This window comes from Adiantum capillus-veneris, chromosome 13, assembly GCF_014529385.1.
Source record: "Adiantum capillus-veneris isolate H3 chromosome 13, ASM1452938v2, whole genome shotgun sequence".
NCBI lineage: Eukaryota > Viridiplantae > Streptophyta > Polypodiopsida > Polypodiales > Pteridaceae > Adiantum > Adiantum capillus-veneris.
Window position 1 is genome coordinate 10,401,255 of NC_140943.1, and position 22,574 is coordinate 10,423,828.

A 22,574-nucleotide genomic window follows, 5' to 3' on the forward strand; every position below is an offset into this window, starting at 1 on the left:
GTGGATGGAAGAAGGTGAACTTGCAGAGTCACCAACTGTGTTGTCACTTTACCTGGAAGCCTTCGATTTGCAACCTACCTTGACCCCTTGAGTTTCAAAGCTAAATGGATTGTCAGTGTGACAATGGCTTCTGAGACAAATGATGTACATGGTATTTAAAGTGAGCTCAAATCAAATACCTGTTACATGAATGTTAGAGCTGTACAGATTGTCAGTTTGGCAATTGCTCTTATGGAATGTCCAAAAGTTTGGTTAGTGCTATAGAAGTGAGTATTTTTTGTCACTTTGTCAAGGATACAATGATTGCTTCTATTGAAGAGTACATGTGTAACTGCATTCTTGAACTGTCGGTTTGGGTACGCTCGAAAGTGTTACGGGATCCAACGTGTACTATAAGACAGTGGCAAAATGTGCAGCTACCATTTTGTCATTGGAAAGTTAGTGACTCAAAGCAATGGCAGAGTGCGCAGCTACCACTATGTCATTGCGACAGGGTTCACACGCAGGCAATACATGAGTCGACGAGGCGTTGAATACACCAGGGTTGACAATGAGCATGTATGTGTCGTATATGTGTCGACAGGTGTTGAATACATCAGTGTTGACAGTAAGCATGTATGACATAGATGCAAACGAGGACGTTTCAGATTTCAAGAGGGGGGTATGTCACCAGCGTGTGACTACTATCTATCCTTTTGGTTGATTTCTTTCTTATTATCTATTTACTTTCACTTTTTGGAAACACCCCTCGGGAAATCTAACTGCCCTGCATTGCATAGCTAGTGTGGAACTGTCAAGAGGGAGTCCAGGCCTGAGGGCAAGAGAGCACTAAGGTTGGACAAGGACTATGGTTAGCCAAAGTGGGGTCATTGACTAGCCAAAGTGGAATCCTTTGCTACAGAGGCTACATTTCAATTCTGGGTGTGGCCACAGTGTACAAAGAGGGTCGGATGACCTAGAAAGATACAATGGCAGCATCTCCTAAAATTTAGGGAACTGCTATTTTGGGACCTGAAAATGTGTTGGCGTCATTACCTCCGGAATGACAAAGGGAACATTTTCTTACTCTGCCGTGAAGTCAAGTGGGCAACCGGTTGGGATATTTTTAGGCGGCAACCCTGAAACGGGAAAATGCTTGTAAATGTGCCAAGTGGCACATTCTGGTGCACTTGCCTCATGCAACAAGAAGTGGCGCTGAATTTGAAGAAGGGAGAGCTTCATTTTCAGTTTTTGTCACAGGTTAAGAGCTATGGAGTGCTTGCTTTTCCTCTTATGCACAATGCGGTGCCAGGAGTGATGCCTGCACGCTACGCACTGCCCTCTCTCTCCCCTTTGGCAGTATGTTATGCCCCTCTAGTGGGCTCTTCATTTGACCAATGTACAGTTGTGTGGGTTCATGCGCGATTGCCGAGGCAAGAGCCTCTTGCACAGGTACTGGATTAGCTAGCGGCTAGTCCCCCGCAGGTACAGGTGAATTCGGAGAGGTTTCACGCCAGAAATCTCGTCTGATTCAAAGGGCAAGTAGCCCTACAGGTGCGGGAGCTCGAGGACTTGCTACGGATGCGACCGGCACGCGAAACGGAGCCCGAAACAGTAAATTACAGCCTGCTGTGTATTTTTGCAGGTTTAGGGTTTTGGCCCTAAACGGACCCTAATACCCCTAGGAGGTTCGGGGACGCAAGGGGACCGCTGTACAGGTGATCTGGCGCATTTTCAGGGCTGAAAACAGAGAATTCAGCGTGCTGCAGATTCTCGCCAGGTTTTGCAAAGTGCCCTTATGCGTCGGGAAAGTTAGTCAATGCGTGGGAATACTGACTGTGAAGGGTTCTAGTACAATTATGCTGCCGAAATCGGGCTGGAACAGTGGAAATTCAGCCGAGTTTGTGCGGGGCAGCTTGTAGGGAACCACAACGTTTATTCCCTCTTTTGAACAATAAAGAAATACCGAAAGGGGCGCCTAAGTTAGGGGCCAATCTGGTGTCCGTCTACTCATACAGGTGCAATCTAGCAGCCTGTATCCCTCTCCCCTTTGTTGTGTCTTGAAAGTATTGGTAAAATAGATCATTAATAATGGGTGAAAGCTAAATCAAGGTTTGAAGTAAAGTCTATTGCTCTTTTTGGATTGAACAGGCCGGTTTCAGAAGTACCGTTCCTGGTGGCCTTACAGATATTCCCTTCCAGAGTGCTTCTCCTGATGGTAGAATGCCAGAGAGAGAGAGAGAGAGACCCATATTTAAAGGCCCTTGGCCAAACTCAAAAGCTATACATGAAAAGCACTGAAGTCTAAATGCATCAGCTTTATTTATGGTTTAGGCCCGTCGTCCGGCTCCTGTAAGTTGTTGGAGGTTAGGATTCTTAATCTTAACCCATTAATAATTTGGGCCACTACTCAACGGGACTGTATAAGTTGGGATTTTCGGTGTTCCTTCTTCTTTACTAGGCTTTAGGCCCCTCAACCGAGATCTATTCCACTGGTCGGAACTTGGTGGTGCCACGTCAAAGACTTGTCACATAAGAGATGGCTCTGTTTCCAAAATTTACCAAGAAAATCTGTCGTGCTCATCATCGTCCTCATGTTTGTTGTCCTCAGGATATCCATAGGGATCTCTGTATCTACGAGGCCTGGCTCTCCTCTTCCTAGGCTGGAACATCTCTTCTTCTTCCTCGTCGGTCTCGTCCAAGTCTTTGCACCTCTGCGATACTTCCCATAGGCACTCCTACCAGCACCACAAGAACTATATGCGTCGGGACAAGAACCCTTGGTTGCGATGTCGGAAAACAAAAACTTTTGGCTTAGAAGCTGGGAAAAGAGTTCAACACGTCGCTTGCAAGCCGTTACTTGCCCCAGACTCACCAACTGCTGGTATACTTGCCGTTGGATCTCTTTCTGGTAGAAGAAGTAGAATTTTTCTTGTTGCTAGATGTCTTCATTTTGCCCTGCCATTGCATGTAATTTGCGCTTGGTTTCAAGAGAATCTTTCGAAAAAGCAAGTAAATGATGCAACTCTTCCTCCAGCTTCTCTTTTGCAAACTCCCAAGAAACCGCTCTCTCAAAACCCCTTAATCTTTTACTTATGTAGTTATGAGATGGTTGTGCATTCTTGGAAACTCTATGCATTTGAATTTTGGATGCACTTTGGAGATGATATTCACAGCTGGAATCACTGGTGTCCTGCCTTTGTCTGATGGTTTAATCTTTTCACTAAACAATCTCCAAGGAGGGGCTGTCTGGTCCTCAACCTTGGCTGAAACAGGGATCTAAGGTCGGTTAGCTTAGCCCTCGTCTGGAACCGTTGAATTCCAGGGGCGGCCCTTTTTGTGGTATGATATGAAGAGAAAGGACCGCACCACCTCAGCGTAAACAAAGTGGAGATGGTACAGCAGTGAAATGAAGTCCCCAGATCTTAGAAAGTCAATGAAATCTCCTTGCATATGTGTGCCCAAAGTCTCCAAAACTCCCTTTAATTGGTTTCCACAAACTACTGCTCCCATATCTGAACTATTTGAATTCGCATAAATTATGGGTGCATTCCTATCATCAGGCTGAATTTCGCTGTCTTCACAGGGATGAAGGGAGGATAGCCAGAAAACTGCTTGCTTCATTGAATCTGTTTCTCTTAAAAGATGGTGTAAATCTTGGTGATCTGTTAATTGACATCCATTCCAGCATCAAGGGTTTTATATTGCGTACTTGGAAAGTCACACGTGATCGAGAACTCAAGGTATGTAGGATTTCTTGTTTCAAATGCGTGGTTAACCACGTTGCTACTGAATTGAGTAAGGTTTTTGTAGGATGAACTCGTATACTATGGTCGGTTGCAATTAAAGTTTAGGACATTAATACTATTCTCGGAGGGCGATTTTATATTTCAAATGCAGACTTTGGTGGAAAAGGATTTAGACCAATGCTGTGCAATCAATTTCGCCTCTGGTTCATATCGGTATGCAGAACAGTATTTTAGAAAAGTATTTAGGAGAATTTCCCCCTTGCAAGTTTAGCGATTATCGCGATTCAAATTATTGTAGCTTTTCATATAATTAATTTTTTTGTTTGAATAGTTTTGATGGAGGAAGAGAAGGGAAGCTTTGGACCATCTCTAAGGGGGTGAGGCATTTTCTGGACTTTGCAGCATCAATTTTCATGCAGGTAAGCTCGTAAGGCAAGCAAAGTAGCTAATCTGCTCTTAAAGTTTTGCAATGCTGAACTTAGTTGCTTTTGCAGGGACACAAGTTTACTGGATCAAGATGTCTGGTGCCTTCAAAGAAACAAAAGAAGGATGATGTTTTTTCTACTATCACTGAGCACCTTTTGAAGGGAAACTCTTTGTGGTAATATGGAACTTTTGAAAAAATTCCGTTGTTTAAAGAAGTTCAACTACCTTTTGAAGCTTTTACTTCAACTTGTGAAGTCTTCGGAGGCCTGACCTGTTCGTAGACAAACTCAGGAAAAGCTCATGGAGCTCTTTTTTTGGGGGTGTTTCTTTTGAGAAACAGAGTTGTGGTATAGTTTTTCTTAGCATTCTGTTTTTTTCTCCATCTTCAAATTTCCTTAGGTATGCGCATTCAGAATAGTGAGCATAAACATTTCCACCGTGCATTGGTTACTACCCTGTTATAGGTGAATGTTCTTAGAGACTCTGTTGGTGATGCTTTCTTTTCTTCGTGTAAGCTCTATTTTTCGGACTTTGGCTAGCTGTTCGTCTCTGATCCAGTGTGAGCCAAGGGGATGGAGAGAGCCTGTTACATGGAGCAGATGTTTGTAAGATGTAAAAGGGGGGGGGGGGGGGGGGGGGGGGGGGGGGGGGGGGTTGGATAGAGGTTCAGCTTCTTCTTTTTCTCAGTGGTCGTTTTCTTGAATCAGAGTAATATATTATGTGTGGAGTAAAGACTTGCATATATGTGATTGGTACTGCCATTTGAAGCCCCATATCCTGGGATGTTACTTGGTGGGGATATTTTTGAGTCTGAAGGTGGTCTAGATCCACCTGTGGAGTTGTCATTGGTAGGCACTGGAGTCTCCCAGGCATGGCTTTTGGAGCCATGCGAAGGAACACGGGGTTTGTCATCCTGTTTGCCTCTTGCTGCATGTAGCTGTTCCAAAATGAGAGCACCTATAGCAGGAAAAGTGTCTCGTGCTCTCTACTGTGGGTACTCCTCCTCAGTGCAATATGCGTGAAACCTCCTTCCAACAGAAAGAAAGACACAACATAGCAATGGAACGAGCGACTCAAAGACACAACAATAGACTCGGAACACCACGAAACTCGACTAACTCATGGAACCAGTACAGACTCTAGCTGACAGCACACTCAGCTTGAAGCCCACGACTCACAAGTACAATGATGTGTCAAGGCTCCAATGTGCAAGGAGAGTGCAGATGTGCAGTGGTGGACACAGGACACATGATGCTAGACCATAGAAAGTAGATGAAGCATCCGACGACGAGAACCAACTACACCTATATACCATCATAAAGAGCCACCAACGGCTAGCAAAATATCCCAGTCTAGCTAAGTCTATCTCCAAACTGTGGTGGTGGTGATCTGGCCACAGTATCCATTAGACCACCACTCGTTCCACCTGTGTCTCTGCTACGTGTCACTGCCCAGGCGAGAGTTCGTCCAATGTGAACCCATGACCAACTGTAACTGGAACTGCCTGTCTTGTGCAAGTGACACTGTAGCCCAAGTTTTGGGACTTACATCTCAAAACCAGTGTCTTCAAAAAGATGGATTTTGGAGAGCAAAAACAACAATTTTGTGCGGGTCTGAGTGAAGATATGGCGGAGTATGTCAACTCCCAAAGGCCACGCACCATATCTCCGGTTGTTAGAAGCTGGACACACCCCACGACAACTAACTACTCGGAAGATTATTATTTTTTGTAATTATTCATTCATTGAGGAAAACCTGATTTTCACCTTGTAAATATTGGGACTTACATAAGTTTCTAGATTGTATCCCAGTTTTGATAGTTAGATTGAGTAGTTGGTTGATTTTGGAACTTTAGGGTTTGAGAATTGTAAGGTATATATACCACTTTTTGACCTTAATGAAGTCTTGTTTTGCCTTCATGGCCATCAACCATGGCCTTCCCAGGATTAATGGATAGCCCTTCCCCTTAGTAGGCATTACAAAAACGTCTACTTCTACCTCAGTGTTGAAAGCTTTTATCTTCACAGAACTTACCACACCTACACACTTTACTTTTGCGTTGTTTGCCATCTTTGCGTTGGTCTTTCGTTGGGTTTGTCAATTGGGGAGCAGCATCATGCCTATCATTTGCTATGGGTCCCATGTTGTTATAAGTGGAGGATGTAGACCTGGTCTTCATGCTGGTTCCATATAGGGGCGTGGAGGTCAGAGGGGGCAAGGTGGAGCATGGTCTTTAGAGTCTCGGGGCTCTTCCTCGGTTACTGGTTCTCCTTTTGCATTATCGGTCTGGCCATTTGAATGTTTATGCTCTTGTTGTGCTTTTCGTGATCAAATGAAAGAAGTCTCACCAGATGTTGGGAGTAGGCTCCCCCAATTCATTTTAATGGAAGACTTCTTTGAAAGTGAATGAGAAAACGTAAGAAACCTTAGTAGGCAATGTGAGATCTCGTATGGAAGATGATTTTGACTTAAGGATGTGGAAGGTCAAGTGTGTGGAGGAGATGAAAGTTGAAAAGTTGTTCAAGGATATGGAAAGTCGAACGGTACCTCCAATTCATTTTAATTGAAGCTTTCTTTGGAAGTGAATGACGGAAGGTTAGAGACCTTAGTAGGAAATGTGAGATGTTGTATGGAAAATGAATGAACTTACAGACGTGGAAAGTCAAGTGTGTGGAGGAGATGGAAGGTGAAAAATTGTTCAAGGATATAAAAAGCCAAACAATGTAGAGAAGATGAAATGGGGAGTCTCATTTGCCTATGAAAGAAAAACTTTGCATGTGATTATTCTCTCTCCTCCAAGGTTGGACCGTAGGTACGTACGGACTGAATGCATACGGTACATCCATGAAGACAGATATGCACTGAATAAAAAAATAAAAATAAAATACATGCTCAACTTCATGAGGGGAGGGCACACCGCCTCAGAACACCATCTGGTCCCGACTTGTAGAGCTGGCCTCCAATTAGAGTGAATGGCCTAGACTTCAACATCAATCTTCTCTTTTGCAGTGGATCTTTGTACATGCCAGTGGATAGTAAATGCAAGACATCGCCGTACCATTTCGGAGTTGTATCCACTTTAAAGAGATATCTGGAAAGTCATCCGCAATCCCTAAATAGCGTGATGACACACCCATGTATATCAATTTGCCTCGTAGGCTGAGTTCAGCCATTGGAAGAATTGAGTAAAACATTCTCTCTCTGAGGAGAGCAGCAGAGACTAGACTGTCCAGAGCCTATGCGGCATTGGGAGGGCTAGAGCGGATGTGTTCGCAGGTTCAGTTTCAAGAATGGGGTCCAGGTTTGGGGACCATCTGTGTATCCTGACAGTTGGAGGAACATGGAGAGACCCTTGGTATTTATGATATCCCGGATGATTAGAGCCAAGGCCTCCGTACCACATGCGATTATTCGAGCGGAGGTAGCCGCCCCTCCTATAGAGATCGAGGCTCTTACCAGATGAGTGTCCTTTATGCACAGTCTATGGGATACACATAGAGGCAGATATACTAGATTGGCTCTTGAGTCCTCTAGACAGTTAGCGATGTAGGGAGACGCATCATGTTGGTATGCGCAGATGACCTCATGGTTTCAGAGGCATGGTCTCAGCATGGATAGATTGCCTCCTTTTTAGTATTCCCTCGATGCACCCTCCCTGCCAGTCACACGGACGGAGATCACTAGACTCATTTGTCAGGATCTTATACAGTTGGACACCAGGAGGACATGGGTAGAGCCGATGCAGGAGTTGGGCACGAAGATGGCTTTCTACAAAGAGCATCTTCTCCAACTTTTGGGAGATGGGTTTGTGACTCGTCCGAGCTACATGGAAACTCATTTGTCTCATGGCCTGCGATGTGCTATTGGTTAGATTCGCACATCCTCACACTAGCTGGAGATTGAGACGGGTAGATTCAAAGGGATACCACCAGAGTCTAGGATATGCCAACTATGCGGTAGAGAGCCAGAGACAGAGCTACACTACATATGCCACTGCACTGTGTATTATGAGATACGAGGGCGCTTCCATTGCTTATTTAGGGAGGGTTTTGGACCCTTAGATAGAGTCATGAGGTATCAGGATCAGAGATGCCTTGGCTTATATCTACTTGAGCTACACCGACATAGAGATAGTCTGCTGAGGAGACATGGAGTACGACAGTCACAGAGACAGACCACAGACTTCTTAGGAGACCAACCACCAGCACAAGGTTGTACCCGCATTCATACCAGAGGCACCCTCATTGACAGGGCGACTGAGCTCGGGTGATCGAGACGACCACGACCGAGACACAGGAGCACACTCCATCGACGGAGACTCCAGCAGAGGATCAGAGGCATTCTAGCACGACACCCACATTGTCATTGAGAGCCTATTCTACATTTTCACATTTCACATTTCACATTTCACACTTCATTTTCAGTTTTCATTTTTTAAAAAACATTCAGTACTTTTTGTACTTGTACTTCAGACATTGTATTAGATTCACCACTTTGTATCTGATGGTCTCATAGGTCATTTTGGCCTTTTGAAGACGTTAATATATCATTTCATTTCATTTCTCTCTGTGACTAGCCAGTCTCAGAGACTGATCACAGACGTCTTTAGAGCTGCAAACTGGACACACGGAGGAGTTACTACCACAGCAGAGCTCGTCGCCTTACACCAGAGGCACACTGATCCACCGAGCGACTGAGCTGGGGAGATCCAAATGCCCACGACTGCGGAGGACTACACAGCATCGACGGAGGCTGCATCAGAGGATTCGGATCACTTTGGCTCGACATGCACGACGCCCGATCAGACTACTGACCATGGAGGAGATTGATGAGATCCGCTAGCGACCGATGCTGGATCTCCTGTGATCTAACTATCAGAATTAGCTGTTTAGCTGCTTAGTTCACTCTGACTGTGTATCAGATCCACCACATTGTATTTCATTTCATTTCATTTTTCTCTCTCTCTAGGACAAAGTTATGGCTCTTTGATACTTTGGTAGCCTCTCCTATGTTATATGGGGTGCAGGTTTGGGGACCTTCTCTAGGCCAGGATGGGTGGAGGCGTATGGAGAAGCCCCTGGTATCTATGATCTCTCGGCTGATTAGAGCCAAGGTTTCTGTACCGCATGATATCATTCGAGCGGAATTAGCTGCCCCCCCTATGGAGATTGAGGCGCTCACAAGATCAGTCTCCTTTGTACACAGTCTATGGGATACTACCACAGACAGATATGCCAGGGTGGCTCTAGAGTCCTCCAGACAATTAGCTTTTAATGGGGACACATCATGCTGGTATGCTCAGATGACATCATGGTTTCAGACACATGGTTTCACCATGGATAGGTTGCCTCCTTTTCAATACTCTCTTCAGGCACCCTTGAGGTCTCAGACACGGGTAGAGATTAATAGACTCATCCGTCAGGATTTGATCCAGCTGGACACGAGAAGGACATGGATAGAGCCGTTACAAGAGTTGGGCACAAAGATGGCTTTCTATAGAGAGCATCTTCTCCACCTCACGGGGGATGGGTTTGTGATTCGACCTAGCTATATGGACACGCATCTTTCGCATGGTTTGCGTTGTGCCATTGGCCAGATACACACGTCCTCACATCAGCTCGAGATTGAGATTGGCAGATTCAGAGGGACACCGGCAGATAACAGAATATGCGCTTATGCCATCTAGAGCCAGAGACAGAAGTACATTTCATATGTCATTGCACAGTATACTATGAGATACGAGGTCGTTTTCACTGTCTATTCAGAGAAGGTTTTGGTCCTCTATCTAGGGTCATGAGTTACGAGGGTCAAAGATGTCTTGGGCTTCATCTACTTGAGTTACACAAGCATAGAGGAACCTTACTGAGGAGAGGTGAAGAGAGACATCCCCAGAGACGGATCACAGATTTCTTTATGTAACCAGCCTGTTCAATCCAAAAAGGGCGGTAGACTTTACTTCAAACCTTGATTTAGCTTTCACCCATTATTAATCGTCTATTTTACCTGCGCTATAGTGACACAAGAGAGGGGAATGGGATACAGATGCTAGAATGCACCTGTATGAGAAGACCGACATTAGATTGGCCCCTAACTTAAGCGCCCCTTTCGGTATTTCTTTATTCTTTAAAAGAGGGAATAAATGCTGTGGATCCCTACAAGCTGCCCCGCACAAACTTGGCTGAATTTCAACTGTTCCGGCCTGATTTCGGCAGCATAACTGTACTAGGACCCTTCACAGTCAGTATTCCCACGCATTGACTGACTTTTCCGACGCATACGGGCACTTTGCAAAACTTGGCGAGAATCTGCAGCACGCTGAATTCTCTGTTTTCAGCCCTGAAAATGCGCCAGATCACCTCCCCGAACCTCCTGGGGGTATTAGGGTCCGTTTAGGGCCAAAACCCTAAACCTGCAAAAATACACAGCAGGCTGTAATTTACTGTTTCGGGCTCCGTTTCGCATGCCGGTCGCATCCGTAGCAAGTCCTCGAGCTCCCGCACGTGTAGGGCTACTTGCCCTTTGAATCGGACGAGATTTCTGGCGTGAAACCTCTCCGAATTCACCTGTACCTGCGGGGGACTAGCCGCTAGCTAATCCAATACTTGTGCAAGAGACTCTTGCCTCGGCAATCGTGCATGAACCCACACAACTGTACATTGGTCAAATGAAGAGCCCACTAGAGGGGCATAACATACTGCCAAAGGGGAGAGAGAGGGCAGTGCGTAGCGTGCAGGGCATCACTCTTGGCACCGCACTGTGCATAAGAGGGAAAGCAAGCACTCCATAGCTCTTAACCTGTGACAAAAACTGAAAATGAGGCTCTCCCTTCTTCAAATTCAGCGCCACTTCTTGTTGCATGAGGCAAGTGCACCAGAATGTGCCACTTGGCACATTTACAAGCATTTTCCCGTTTCGGGGTTGTCGCCTAAAAATATCCCAACCGGTTGCCCTGTTGACTTCACGGCAGAGTAAGAAAATGTTCCCTTTGTCATTCCGGAGGTAATGACGCCAACACATTTTCAGGTCCCAAAATAGCAGTTCCCTAAATTTTAGGAGATGCTGCCATTGTATCTTTCTAGGTCATCCGACCCTCTTTGTACACTGTGCCCACACCCAGAATTGAAATGTAGCCTCTGTAGCAAAGGATTCCACTTTGGCTAGTCAATGACCCCACTTGGCTAACCATAGTCCTTGTCCAACCTTAGTGCTCTCTTGCCCTCAGGCCTAGACTCCCTCTGGACAGCTCCACACTAGCTATGCAATGCAGGGCATTTAGATTTCCCGAGGGGTGTTTCCAAAAAGTGAAAGTAAATAGATAATAAGAAAGAAATTAACAAAAAGGATAGATAGTAGTCACACGCTGGTGACACTTTACACTAGATACTGTACACCCAGAAGAACAGACAGAGGAGCAACCAGTGACGGTGGAGAGGTCTACCCGCACTACTGGCATTCTCATAGACCGAGCATTGGAGCTAGGGAGATCTAGACGACCCCGAGGGAGGAGAGGAGCTACACAATTTCGAAGGAGGCTACGGTAGAGGATTCAAGCCATACTCTTTCGTCGTCCAGAGTGCACATGAAGATGGATCTCTACTCCCCTCCCATATTGTCTTCACATTGTACTGCTTAGTTTAGGATCCCGCAGTATTTATATTTTGTTATCCTAGTTTAATTTATTTTGTTAATCTGACTTTGTATCAGATACACCGCATTGTAACTTTCTGGTCTCATAGGTCACTTTGGCCTTTTGAAGACGTTAATATAACATTTCATTTCATTCATTTCTCTCTCTCGCTACAATGAGTACTTCTTGATCATGCTAGATGAGGGGTTCATTTAGAAACCACGCTACATGGACACATACATGCCACATAGCTCACGAGTGGCGATTGGTTAGCTTCGGGTATCATCACCATGGCTAGAGATAGAGCTGCTCATACTCCCTAACTGAGAGGTATTGCCAGCTTTGTATAGAGAGGGTGATCGAGGACAAGAGCACTTTGTTTGCAGATATAGAGCATATGAGAGTAATAGAGACAAATATGATGCTCTTTTCACAAGACAACTATCACAAACTACTAACGTGTCAAAGCCTAAAGAATGCAGCCAACTTACAGATGCCGGCCGAGGGGCCTAAACCCTAAGAAGAACAAGTAGCAGAAGCAGAAGAAGTCCTACCAACATATGGGGACCCCGTCCGATGGGGCCCCAGTGACACAAAGGGATTAAAATAAAGTAGGACTCACACACACTCACGCAAAGCTGATGACGTGGCAGCTGTACGGAAGTTTCGGAAATTACGCTTGTTGATGACGTGGTAAGCTGTACGGATTTCCACGTTTTCGTTGGCTGATGACGTGGCAGGCTGTACGGATTTTCGTAAATTACGTTGGCAGCTTTTGGCATTGCTTTTGGGACCAGAAGCTTTTGAGTTTTGAAGGCTTTTCATTGTAACTGCTTTTCAGGCCAAGGGCCTTTAAATATGAGGTTAGGGCTCATTCTCTGGCATGCTTCTTGGAGAAGGTGCAGAGTCTGGAGTACCGGCTTGGACTGTGCTGATACAATATAAAGAAATACCGAAAGGGGCGCCAAGGTTTGGGGCCAATACTCTCTTGGGTGGAATTCCGCCACTCTGTGTGGCGTGTCGTCTTTCTCTTTCAGTTCAGTTGTTATTGAAGTGCTAAAAGTCTATTCAGTTTGTTCTTTTCTATTGGCACGTGGTGCCCGTCTTGTGACAGTGGTATTAGAGCATCACGTGTGTGCTTTTCTGAAAGCATACCGGTCCTGCAAAAGACCAGACAGAGCTATTGGAATTTTATTTGAGGTATCTCCGGCCTCCGGCCCCGGACTGATTAGCCACTCCACCCGTACTTCATCGCGCATCGGGCGCGCTCCCGTCTTCATCCTTGTGTCTTACAGGGCATAAGCCATAAAGAACCCAAGACTTGGAATTCATGGATTCAACAGAATATCTGCAGTTTCTGCTCAACGAGCTTCACGACATTCTTTTGCGGCATCCTCAACAAAATCTTCCGATGCTGCAAAGTTTTCAACAATTTTTGAACTACATGTTACCCCCTTTGATGCCCTAGGTGGTACCTCCTCCTCCGGCACCAGAAAGTACAAGAGCTTCCAACCGGCAACCTTCTCAGCCGTCTGTTCCGAACGGGGGAGTCTTCAGGAATACGATGCAGCCATCTGAGCCTGATCCAGTGCAACCGCCTTTGCCACCGCCATTGCCCCCACCTCCACCACCACCCCCACCAGGCTACAATGGTTGAAGCCCATATGGATACCCTTATTATCCATACCCGGGATATGCGCCTAACCAACCCAAAGATTTCAAAGATGGTGGCACGACAATCAAATTTTTCACTTTTTTTCAGGGTGAAAGATCACAAGAAAGCATTGCAGTTCCTACAGCAATTCGACAACATCTATGGTTGGGGCAACTGTACAGAAGAATCCAAGATTTCTCGAGTAGCGGGATTTCTTAAAGACAATGCTATGCAATGGTGGAGTTCAATCGTGACACAACCATATGCTCCAAGGACCTGGCAAGCTTTCAAGACAGTTTTTGCACGTAGTTACATGACTTCTATGTTTGAAGCCCGGATTTCGGCAGAGTGGGGCAACTTGAAAATGCTTGCCACCGAAACCATGGATAACTATAACCAAAGGTTTATCGACTTGTACCTTCCGGTGTCCTTCTTTAAGTTCATTCTCTTGGAAGACCAATGCGAGTGCTACACCGTTGGACTACCATCACCATTGCAGGAATATTGTCTCTCCAAGCAAGTCTCTACCATGCAAGAGCTTATGGACCATGCCGCGGTTGCCTACAAGCTCATGAAAGGAAAGGGGAGATGTCACAAACTGCCATCCATCAAACTGACACAAAGAGGGGTCACCCTACAATAGGCTGAGACGGTTAGAGCTACGAGATGCCCCTGAGCTCTAGGATACAGAGCTTCGAGACTCCACCGCATACAGATCCGGGAGATCTAGGTTCGCCATCGGCAGGCAGCCCAGGAGGGATTTCCTCAGATGCCGACAGATCTAGCCGTGATCATACACGTAGCCCTTACACCACAACCACCCACATATGAGATCCTATACCCCTAGTTTGACATAGGATGGAGCTAGTCTGCCTGATCTACTTCATGATTGTACTTTCCTGAGCATATAGATGTGCACCCATACCCCCTAGAGATAGAGCTCCCCCTCCCTCATATATTATATATCTTGTATTTTGGTCTCCCATAAATCACCCACTCCCCCCTACCACAGGGCCACATTTGCTACTTTGTTTTTTTGTCCGTTCTTGATAGATGGAGGACACACACATGTATATTTGATTTGTCTCATAGGCTATGACTTCTGTCTCTAATAGACATAAAAAGATGTGTGTGTGTGTGTGTGTGTGCGCGCGTGTATCTCTACACCACACTTGATTGTTAGAGCAACATTTGGGGCAGCACCCATGGTAGTGGAGGCGATGCTGAAGGCAGCTATTGCTAATTGGACTATTCTCTTATTTTTTTAATGATTAATTTCTTTTTCTAGGATATTTTATTGTGTACACTAAGTACTGTTAAAAGATTGTAGCTACAAGAAGTGCCATCAAGAACGGACAACTCTGATGTGTCACTTGATGGGTGACGGTAAACATCGCGAAGGAGTTTCCGTAAGTTCGGTGGAAAGGGCCGGGTTACGAGTGCCCCTGATGCGTCACATGATGGGTGACGGGTGCATCAGTAAGGGGGCATTACGTAGGCTAAGGAGGAAATCCGAACTGAGTAAGAAAATACGCGTAAGAACGCAAGCACAAGAATAAAGATGGCTTCAATGAAGCTTTTTACGAAAAGCAGGAACATTCGCGGGAGGGCAGATGCTTTCCCTCGAGGAGTCTGTCTATGCATTGCATCTGTGCCCGTGTTCTGCACCCGAGGACACCTGGAATGTGTTCGTGTAGCATTGTTTTCACTAACTAAGCGAGTTTTTAAAGTTTGAACAGGTTCACACTTTATTTTATAAAGTGGCCGGTCACTTTTAAGTGACCAGCCCTCTTATAATAAAATAAAGCAAGGCTCTTTAAAAACCCAGTGCTAATAAGCTACGCAGGGCTGAAAACAGCGAGCTCTCTCTCTCCTCTCTCTAGAAGCGCCAGAAACAGCGAGCTTTCTCTCTCCTCTCTCTAGAAGCGCCAGAGCTTCTGCTTTTTGTGCCCTATTTCCTCCGGGTGCTCGGGCGTATAAAAAGGCAGCAAGCGTTCCAGTTTTAGGCACGCCAGGAGCAGCAGAAGAAGTTAGCGCTGAGGATTCTGGAGCAAGTGCTGGCGACGGAAATTTGCAAGTGTTCGTGTGACGACTGAGTACGGAGGTCGTTTTTCCGAGCAAGGAGCGACAGGTATAATGTGTTGATACGCATTGAGAGTTGTTGCTTTGTGTGGTTTGTTTTGCAGGAATCTCCCTTCTTACGGGAAAGTCCCTCACGGGAAGTACGGCTTCACGCCTAAGTCCCTTACGGGAAAGTACGGCTTCGCGCCTAAGTCCCTTACGGGAAAGAACGGCCTTGTGCCCAAGCCCTTTACGGGAAAGCACGACCTTCGGGTCTAAGATTACAGAACGGAGGGGTTTCCTCGAGTTCCCGTGCTTGTATATGAATTCTCCCTGAATAAAGAATACTCTTGACGGGGGGGACCAGCCCATCTTCTGGTCCCCAATACTGTGTCGATCTTCTCCCTTCTCTCAAGTATTTTATTTTTCAAATTTCTAAGTGCTCGTGTACGCTCCCGTTTTGTGACAGTGGTATCAGAGCTCAGACTCCTCTCTTTCTCTGCAAAGAAGGACGATTCTGGGAAGAACGGGAAGAACCATGTCGAGCCAAGGGATAAGTGTTGAAGAAGAGCTTCAGCTAGTGCGAGCTCAGCTTGCGGAATTACAACAAGTCTTACTATTGCTAGATGTCCAAAAGCTCTTGGGCGGAATGAAGAGAACGAATGGAACCGATGCAGCCGGGCATCCATACCACACTGTTTGCGTGAGACCACAGGAGGAAAGAGAAGAAGAACGTGCCGAGGTGCACAAAGGATCTTCGGATTGGAATGAACGGCCTACTCCAAGGAAAGGCCAGGAAAAAGTGTTCTGTTTGCTAGATGAGAGCAAGGACATCTCTATCTCATCTCCATCTTACTCTCTTGATTATACTTCTACTTCTCGATCGTCTCGTCAGAAGAAGGAAGCCGCTACTACTACTACCCTACATCAACCTAAAGATAAGCCTAGATTCAAGATGCATGGTCGCAAGTCTCAACATCGCATGAGAGTCTTCAAATCGGGCGACAAGGACATCAAGTTCGAAACCTACAACGGACGGAGAGATATCTCCAAAGCACTGTCCTTCATCAGACAGTTTGAAGTCGCCTTTACCAATGGGCACTTCACAGAAAGATCCAAATTGCGCCATGTGGGGATGCACCTCAAGGAAACGGCCAGTAATTGGTGGTTAGCCAAGATTCTGGAAGGTTCTCATGCCAGAACTTGGGAGAGATTCAAATCTGAATTTTATGAACAGTTTCTTCCGCCTGACTTCGAGCAGGACATACGAAAGGAATGGGACTGGCTCGCCCAGAAGGAACATGAAAGAACAACGACCTATGTGGACAAGTATTGGTCAGTTCTTCTGAAGGTCACTCCCTTCATGAAGATTGCCGACAAGGAAAAGAAACGAAAGTTCGAAGAGGGTCTCCAACCGCAGCTTCGAAAGAGTATGAAAGTGTATCCGCATGATACTCTTCAGAGGATGATGGAGTCAGCAATCATTGCTGAGGATTTGCACTCAACTGGGACGCCCAGAAAAATGGAGCATAGCACTTACCGTGCGAGACAGAGGGGTCTACGATGACCAAGGGGGCCAAGGAAGAAAACGTCCTCCATCTAGGGACCATGATCATTCTAAGAAGCCAGAGGGCAATGGCAAGCGAGCTAAGTATCTCTCTCCTACTCAACTCCAAACCTTCAGAGAGGAAGGAAGATGCTTCTACTGTGGAGAGAAAGGACATATGAAGCTGGACTGCCCTCTAAAGCAGCAACGGCAAGAACAAGCCTCTACGAGGCAAGATAAAGCAAGGAAGGAACCCGCTCCACCAAGCTCGAACTCAATTCCAGATGTTCAAGGAAACACAGAAACGGAGAAAGGGAAGCGTCAACTTTTGAAGGGTTGGGGGTCTTTGAACAACCAGCGAGTACTGATTCTTTATGATCCAGGATCCACGGATAACTTCATCTCCCTGGATATTGCGGAACGTTTGTGCCTCACACCGGCTCAGCTTGGCACACCGGTTACATCCGGATCGGCATTCGAGGGGTTGACAACCAATGCAACTCCCGTGCAAGGACAGCTCAATCTTCGGATTGGCGAGTACAAGGACCGCGAATCATTTTTGATGGCACCCATCGAGGGATGTGATATCATCTTGGGTATGCCATGGCACTTCCACATGACACCTATCCCCGATTATGTGGAAAAGACCCTCACTTTTGATCATGGGGGTAAGAAAATAAAGATTCATGCTGATGTAGGAGATTGGCAGTTCCCAATTGTAAGTCATATCTCCATTAAGAAAGAAATGAAGAAGTGTGTTTGTGCTTACTTGATTTTTGCACGTGAGAAGGATAAAACTAGTGGGGATTCACTCTCTAGTCTGGACACTAAGCGTTTTCAATTTATTGAAAAGTACAAAGATTGTTTCACGGAAACACTTCCTGATAAACTCCCTCTGGTACGCCCGGAAGATCACCGCATAGATCTCATACCGGGTAGCTCGCCTCCCAATCAACCCCCTTATCGGGTGAGTCTTGCTCAGCAAGAGGAAATTTTGAAGGAAGTCAACGAGCTTCTAGACAAAGGGTTAGTACGGCCAAGTGCTTCACGCTATTGCTCTCCAGTTCTACTGGTGCAGAAGAAAGATGGCACATTTCGAATGTGCATAGACTATAGGTCTTTAAACAAGATCACGATCAAGAATCGCTTTCCGATCCCTCGGATTGATGATATACTTGATAAGCTGTAGGGTGCAAGTGTCTTTAGTCGCATAGACTTAAAGAGTGGGTATCATCAGATACGGATCGCCCCTGAGGATGTCCATAAGACTGCTTTCCGCACAACCTTTGGACTATATGAATTTTTGGTAATGCCTTTCGGCTTGACCAATGCTCCTGCGACGTTCAATCGCATGATGCACCGCATTTTCAGCCCGTATCGATCTTTTACGGGAGTATTCTTTGACGACATACTCATCTTCTCTAAGTCAGAAGAGGAACATCGGAAGCACTTGGACCTAGTGTTTCAAGAATTGCGAAAGCATGAGTTGCATGTGAATGCAAAGAAGAGCGAGTTCTTTCTCTCAGAGATACACTATTTCGGCCATATAGTCTCTCACAATCAAGTGAGTATGGATCCTGCCAAGATCCGAGTGGTAGAAGATTGGCCTATTCCCACTACAGTACATGATGTACGTAGTTTCCTGGGATTATGTTCGTATTATCGAAGGTTTGTCCGAGGATTTGCTCATGTAGCAGGACCACTTCATGATTTGACAAAGAAGAAGATTCCTTTTAGATGGGGATCGAGACAACAAGGAGCGTTTGATCGGCTCAAGTACTTGCTAAGCCATTGACCTATTCTGATAGTGCCTGACTTAAGGAAACCATTTGAGGTACACTGCGATGCTTCAGGCGATTGCATCGGAGCAGTGTTAAACCAAGAAGGCTATGCAGTGGCCTACGAAAGCAGACGGCTCAAGGATACACAATTGCATACATCAATCTACGAAAAGGAACTCACGGCTGTGATTCACGCCTTATCCAACTGGAAGCACTATCTTCTAGGAGCAGATTTTGTGATCAAGACTGATCACTAGAGTTTGCGGTATTTTCTTACGCAAAGGAAACTATCTGAGAAATAGATGAGATGGGCAAACTTTTTGTCTATGTTTCACTTCCAGATCCTTCACACGGCTGGGAGTAAGAATGTGGTCGTGGACGCATTGTCTAGGCGGCCAAGGGTGAACGCTATCACTTCCGTGTATCACCAAGAATTAGAAGCACTACCGGATTTGTATCCAAATGATCCAGACTTCTCCACCATTTGGGGAAAGCTACATCGTGGAGAGAATGAGTTTCCCTATTCCATTCGGGACGGTTATCTCTACCACCATCAGGCCATGGCGGAACCATTAAGAAAGAAGATCATGGATGAAGCACACACTTCGCCTTATGCGGGCCATCAGGGTATTCTCCCTACGACCTTAGCAATGGAAAGATATTTCTTTTGGCCTAGCCTTAAAGCAGACACTGATAAGTATGTCAGGGAATGCTTGGTTTGCCAAAAAGTGAAGTATGATCGGCATAAGACGCTTGGGTTGCTACAACCATTGCCTGTGCCTAATGAACCTTGGGAAAGTATTGCCATGGACTTCATCATGGACCTCCCTAGAACTCATACTGGAAATGACGCGAACTGGACCATTGTGGACAGGTTTAGCAAGCAAGCACACTCTATACCAGTCAAGAAAACGATCAAAGCAGATCATATGGCTAGGGTCTTTCTGGCATAGATCTTTAAGCATCATGGAATGCCTAAGTCTATTGTGAGTGATCGAGATGCTCGCATGACAGGAAATTTTTGGCGTGCTTTGATGGATAATCTTGGTACGAAGTTGAATTTTTCATCTGCCTACCATCCTCAAACGGACGGGCAAAGTGAGATAGCCAATTCCACAGTATTGGATATGTTAAAAGCTTATGTGTCAGACTGGCAATCTGACTGGGAGAAATATTTGCCTCTTGTCGAGTATGCGTATAACAATACCATACACTCATCGACGGGGAAAGCACCTTTCGAGATTCTCTATGGTAAGCCTTTGCTTCCACCGATCCTTTTAACTAAGGATAAGATCTTTGCAGCAGATGAATTTGTCCGGGATTTGGACACAGCCTACGGGCAAGTTAGGAGAGCTATTCTACGCTCTCAGGAAAAGCATAAGAAAGCTGCAGACAAGCACAGGAGGAATCTAGACTTAACAATCGGACAGTTAGTCTTACTCAAGTTTGAGAAGGCAAGATTTAAGAAACAAGCGTCTCATAAGGGGAAGGTGGTAAAACTTTCTACCCGTTATTATGGGCCGTTTAAGATCACTGAGCAAGTGAATGATGTCACCTTCCGATTAGAGCTACCGCCTAATTGGAGGATCCATAATGCTTTCCATGTCAGTTTACTCCGGCCGTATGTGGGACCGCCTCCGAGCCAACCTAGTATTGAGGAACCTCCTGAGGTTGAGGAAACAGAAGAAATACTCCAACCGGAGCAAATAGTAAGTCATCAGGAGCGGCCTCTCAAGTCCGGAAAAATAACACGGAAGTATTTGGTTAAGTTTAAGAACTATTCGAATCTAGATGCTCAGTGGAGACGTAGGAGGAATTAGCAGCTTATCCCGAGATACCGGAGGTATATGTCCAAGCACTACAGTTGAGGTCAACTGTTTAGAAGCCAGAGGGATGTTGCTAATTGGACTATTCTCTTATTTTTTTAATGATTAATTTCTTTTTCTAGGATATTTTATTGTGTACACTAAGAACTGTTAAAAGATTGTAGCTACAAGAAGTGCCATCAAGAACGGACAACTCTGATGTGTCACTTGATGGGTGACGATAAACATCGCGAAGGAGTTTTCGTAAGTTCGGTGGAAAGGGCCGGGTTACGAGTGCCCCTGATGCGTCACATGATGGGTGACGGGTGCATCAGTAAGGGGGCATTCCGTAGGCTAAGGAGGAAATCCGAACTGAGTAAGAAAATACGCGTAAGAACGCAAGCACAAGAATAAAGATGGGTTCAATGAAGCTTTTTACGAAAAGCAGGAACATTCGCGGGAGGGCAGATGCTTTCCCGCGAGGAGTCTGTGTCTGCATTGCATCTGTGCCCGTGTTCTGCACCCGGGGACGCCTGGAATGTGTTCGTGTAGCATTGTTTTCACTAACTAAGTGAGTTTTTAAAGTTTGAACAGGTTCACACTTTATTTTATAAAGTGGCCGGTCACTTTTAAGTGACCAGCCCTCTTATAATAAAATAAAGCACGGCTCTTTAAAAACCCAGCACTAATAAGCTACGCAGGGCTGAAAACAGCGAGCTCTCTCTCTCCTCTCTCTAGAAGCGCCAGAAACAACGAGCTTTCTCTCTCCTCTCTCTAGAAGCGCCAGAGCTTCTGCTTTTTGTGCCCTATTTCCGTCGGGTGCCCGGGCCTATAAAAAGGCAGCAAGCGTTCCAGTTTTAGGCACGCAAGGAGCAGCAGAAGAAGTTAGCGCTGAGGATTCTGGAGCAAGTGCTGGCGACGGAAATCTGCAAGTGTTCGTGTGATGACTGAGTACGGAGGTCGTTTTTCCGAGCAAGGAGCGACAGGTATAATGTGTTGATACGCATTGAGAGTTGTTGCTTTGTGTGGTTTGTTTTGTAGGAATCTCCCTTCTTATGGGAAAGTCCCTCACGGGAAGTACGGCTTCACGCCTAAGTCCCTTACGGGAAAGTACGGCTTCGTGCCTAAGTCCCTTACGAGAAAGAACGGCCTTGTGCCCAAGCCCTTTGCGGGAAAGCACGACCTTCGGGTCTAAGATTATAGAACGGAGGGGTTTCCTCGGGTTCTCGTGCTTGTATATGAATTCTCCCTGAATAAAGAATACTCTTGACGGGGGGGGGGGGACCAGCCCATCTTCTGGTCCCCAATACTGTGTCGATCTTCTCCCTTCTCTCACATTTGCAAAGTATTTTATTTTTCAAATTTCTAAGTGCTCGTGTACGCTCCCGTTTTGTGACAGCAGTGGCCTTCTTACAGACGCTAGAGATACCCTAGATTAGTTTTGACCTCCTCCAAGCAGCTATCGTCAAAGGAAGACAGAGATTGTTGGTACTCATAGATGACCACTTGGATGACTTTGCATGGGTTGGATATTGACCGATTCCCACCCTTTGACTTTAGTCTAGACTGTTCCACCAACCCCCCCCCCCCCCCCCCCCCCCCCCCCCCCCCCCAAAAGCCGAACTGAAGTGAACACAGTCATGAGAGAGACAGAGAGGACATGGACCCGACCGCCACTTCCCATGGGGCCATAGATGGATTTCTATAGAAACCACTTTCCGTACCTCTCTAAGGATGGTTGCATTGTCAGACCAGAGCACATGGACATCCACCTTTCCCACGGCATGCGAGTTGCCATTGAACATATTTGCACCTCTTCAGATAGACCGAGGACATATACAAACAGATGAATAGCCACCCTATGTTAGGTGGACTTGTCCTATGCCTGCCTAGGTGGTTAGTGTGCAACATCTCCTAGTTGTAGTAGCCTGTGTGGCCCTATGCCA

The 22,574-nt window shown here is 46.0% G+C and overlaps 1 protein-coding gene across 10 annotated transcripts in view; it reads left to right on the forward strand.

The window, feature by feature from the left end:
- ATM (Serine/Threonine-kinase ATM-like protein) overlaps positions 1-22,574 on the forward strand; it is a 289,283-nt gene that overhangs the window by 48,139 nt on the left and 218,570 nt on the right. For 9 of the 10 annotated variants that reach the window (XM_086526409.1, XM_086526408.1, XM_086526410.1 and 6 more), the window contains exons 6-9: positions 3,566-3,722; positions 3,793-3,941; positions 4,060-4,147; positions 4,223-4,329. In XM_086526409.1, coding sequence (XP_086382535.1) covers positions 3,566-3,722; positions 3,793-3,941; positions 4,060-4,147; positions 4,223-4,329 — 501 coding nt within the window. The remainder of the gene's footprint in view (positions 1-3,565; positions 3,723-3,792; positions 3,942-4,059; positions 4,148-4,222; positions 4,330-22,574) is intronic. The other variant, XM_086526407.1, reaches the window with a different exon arrangement.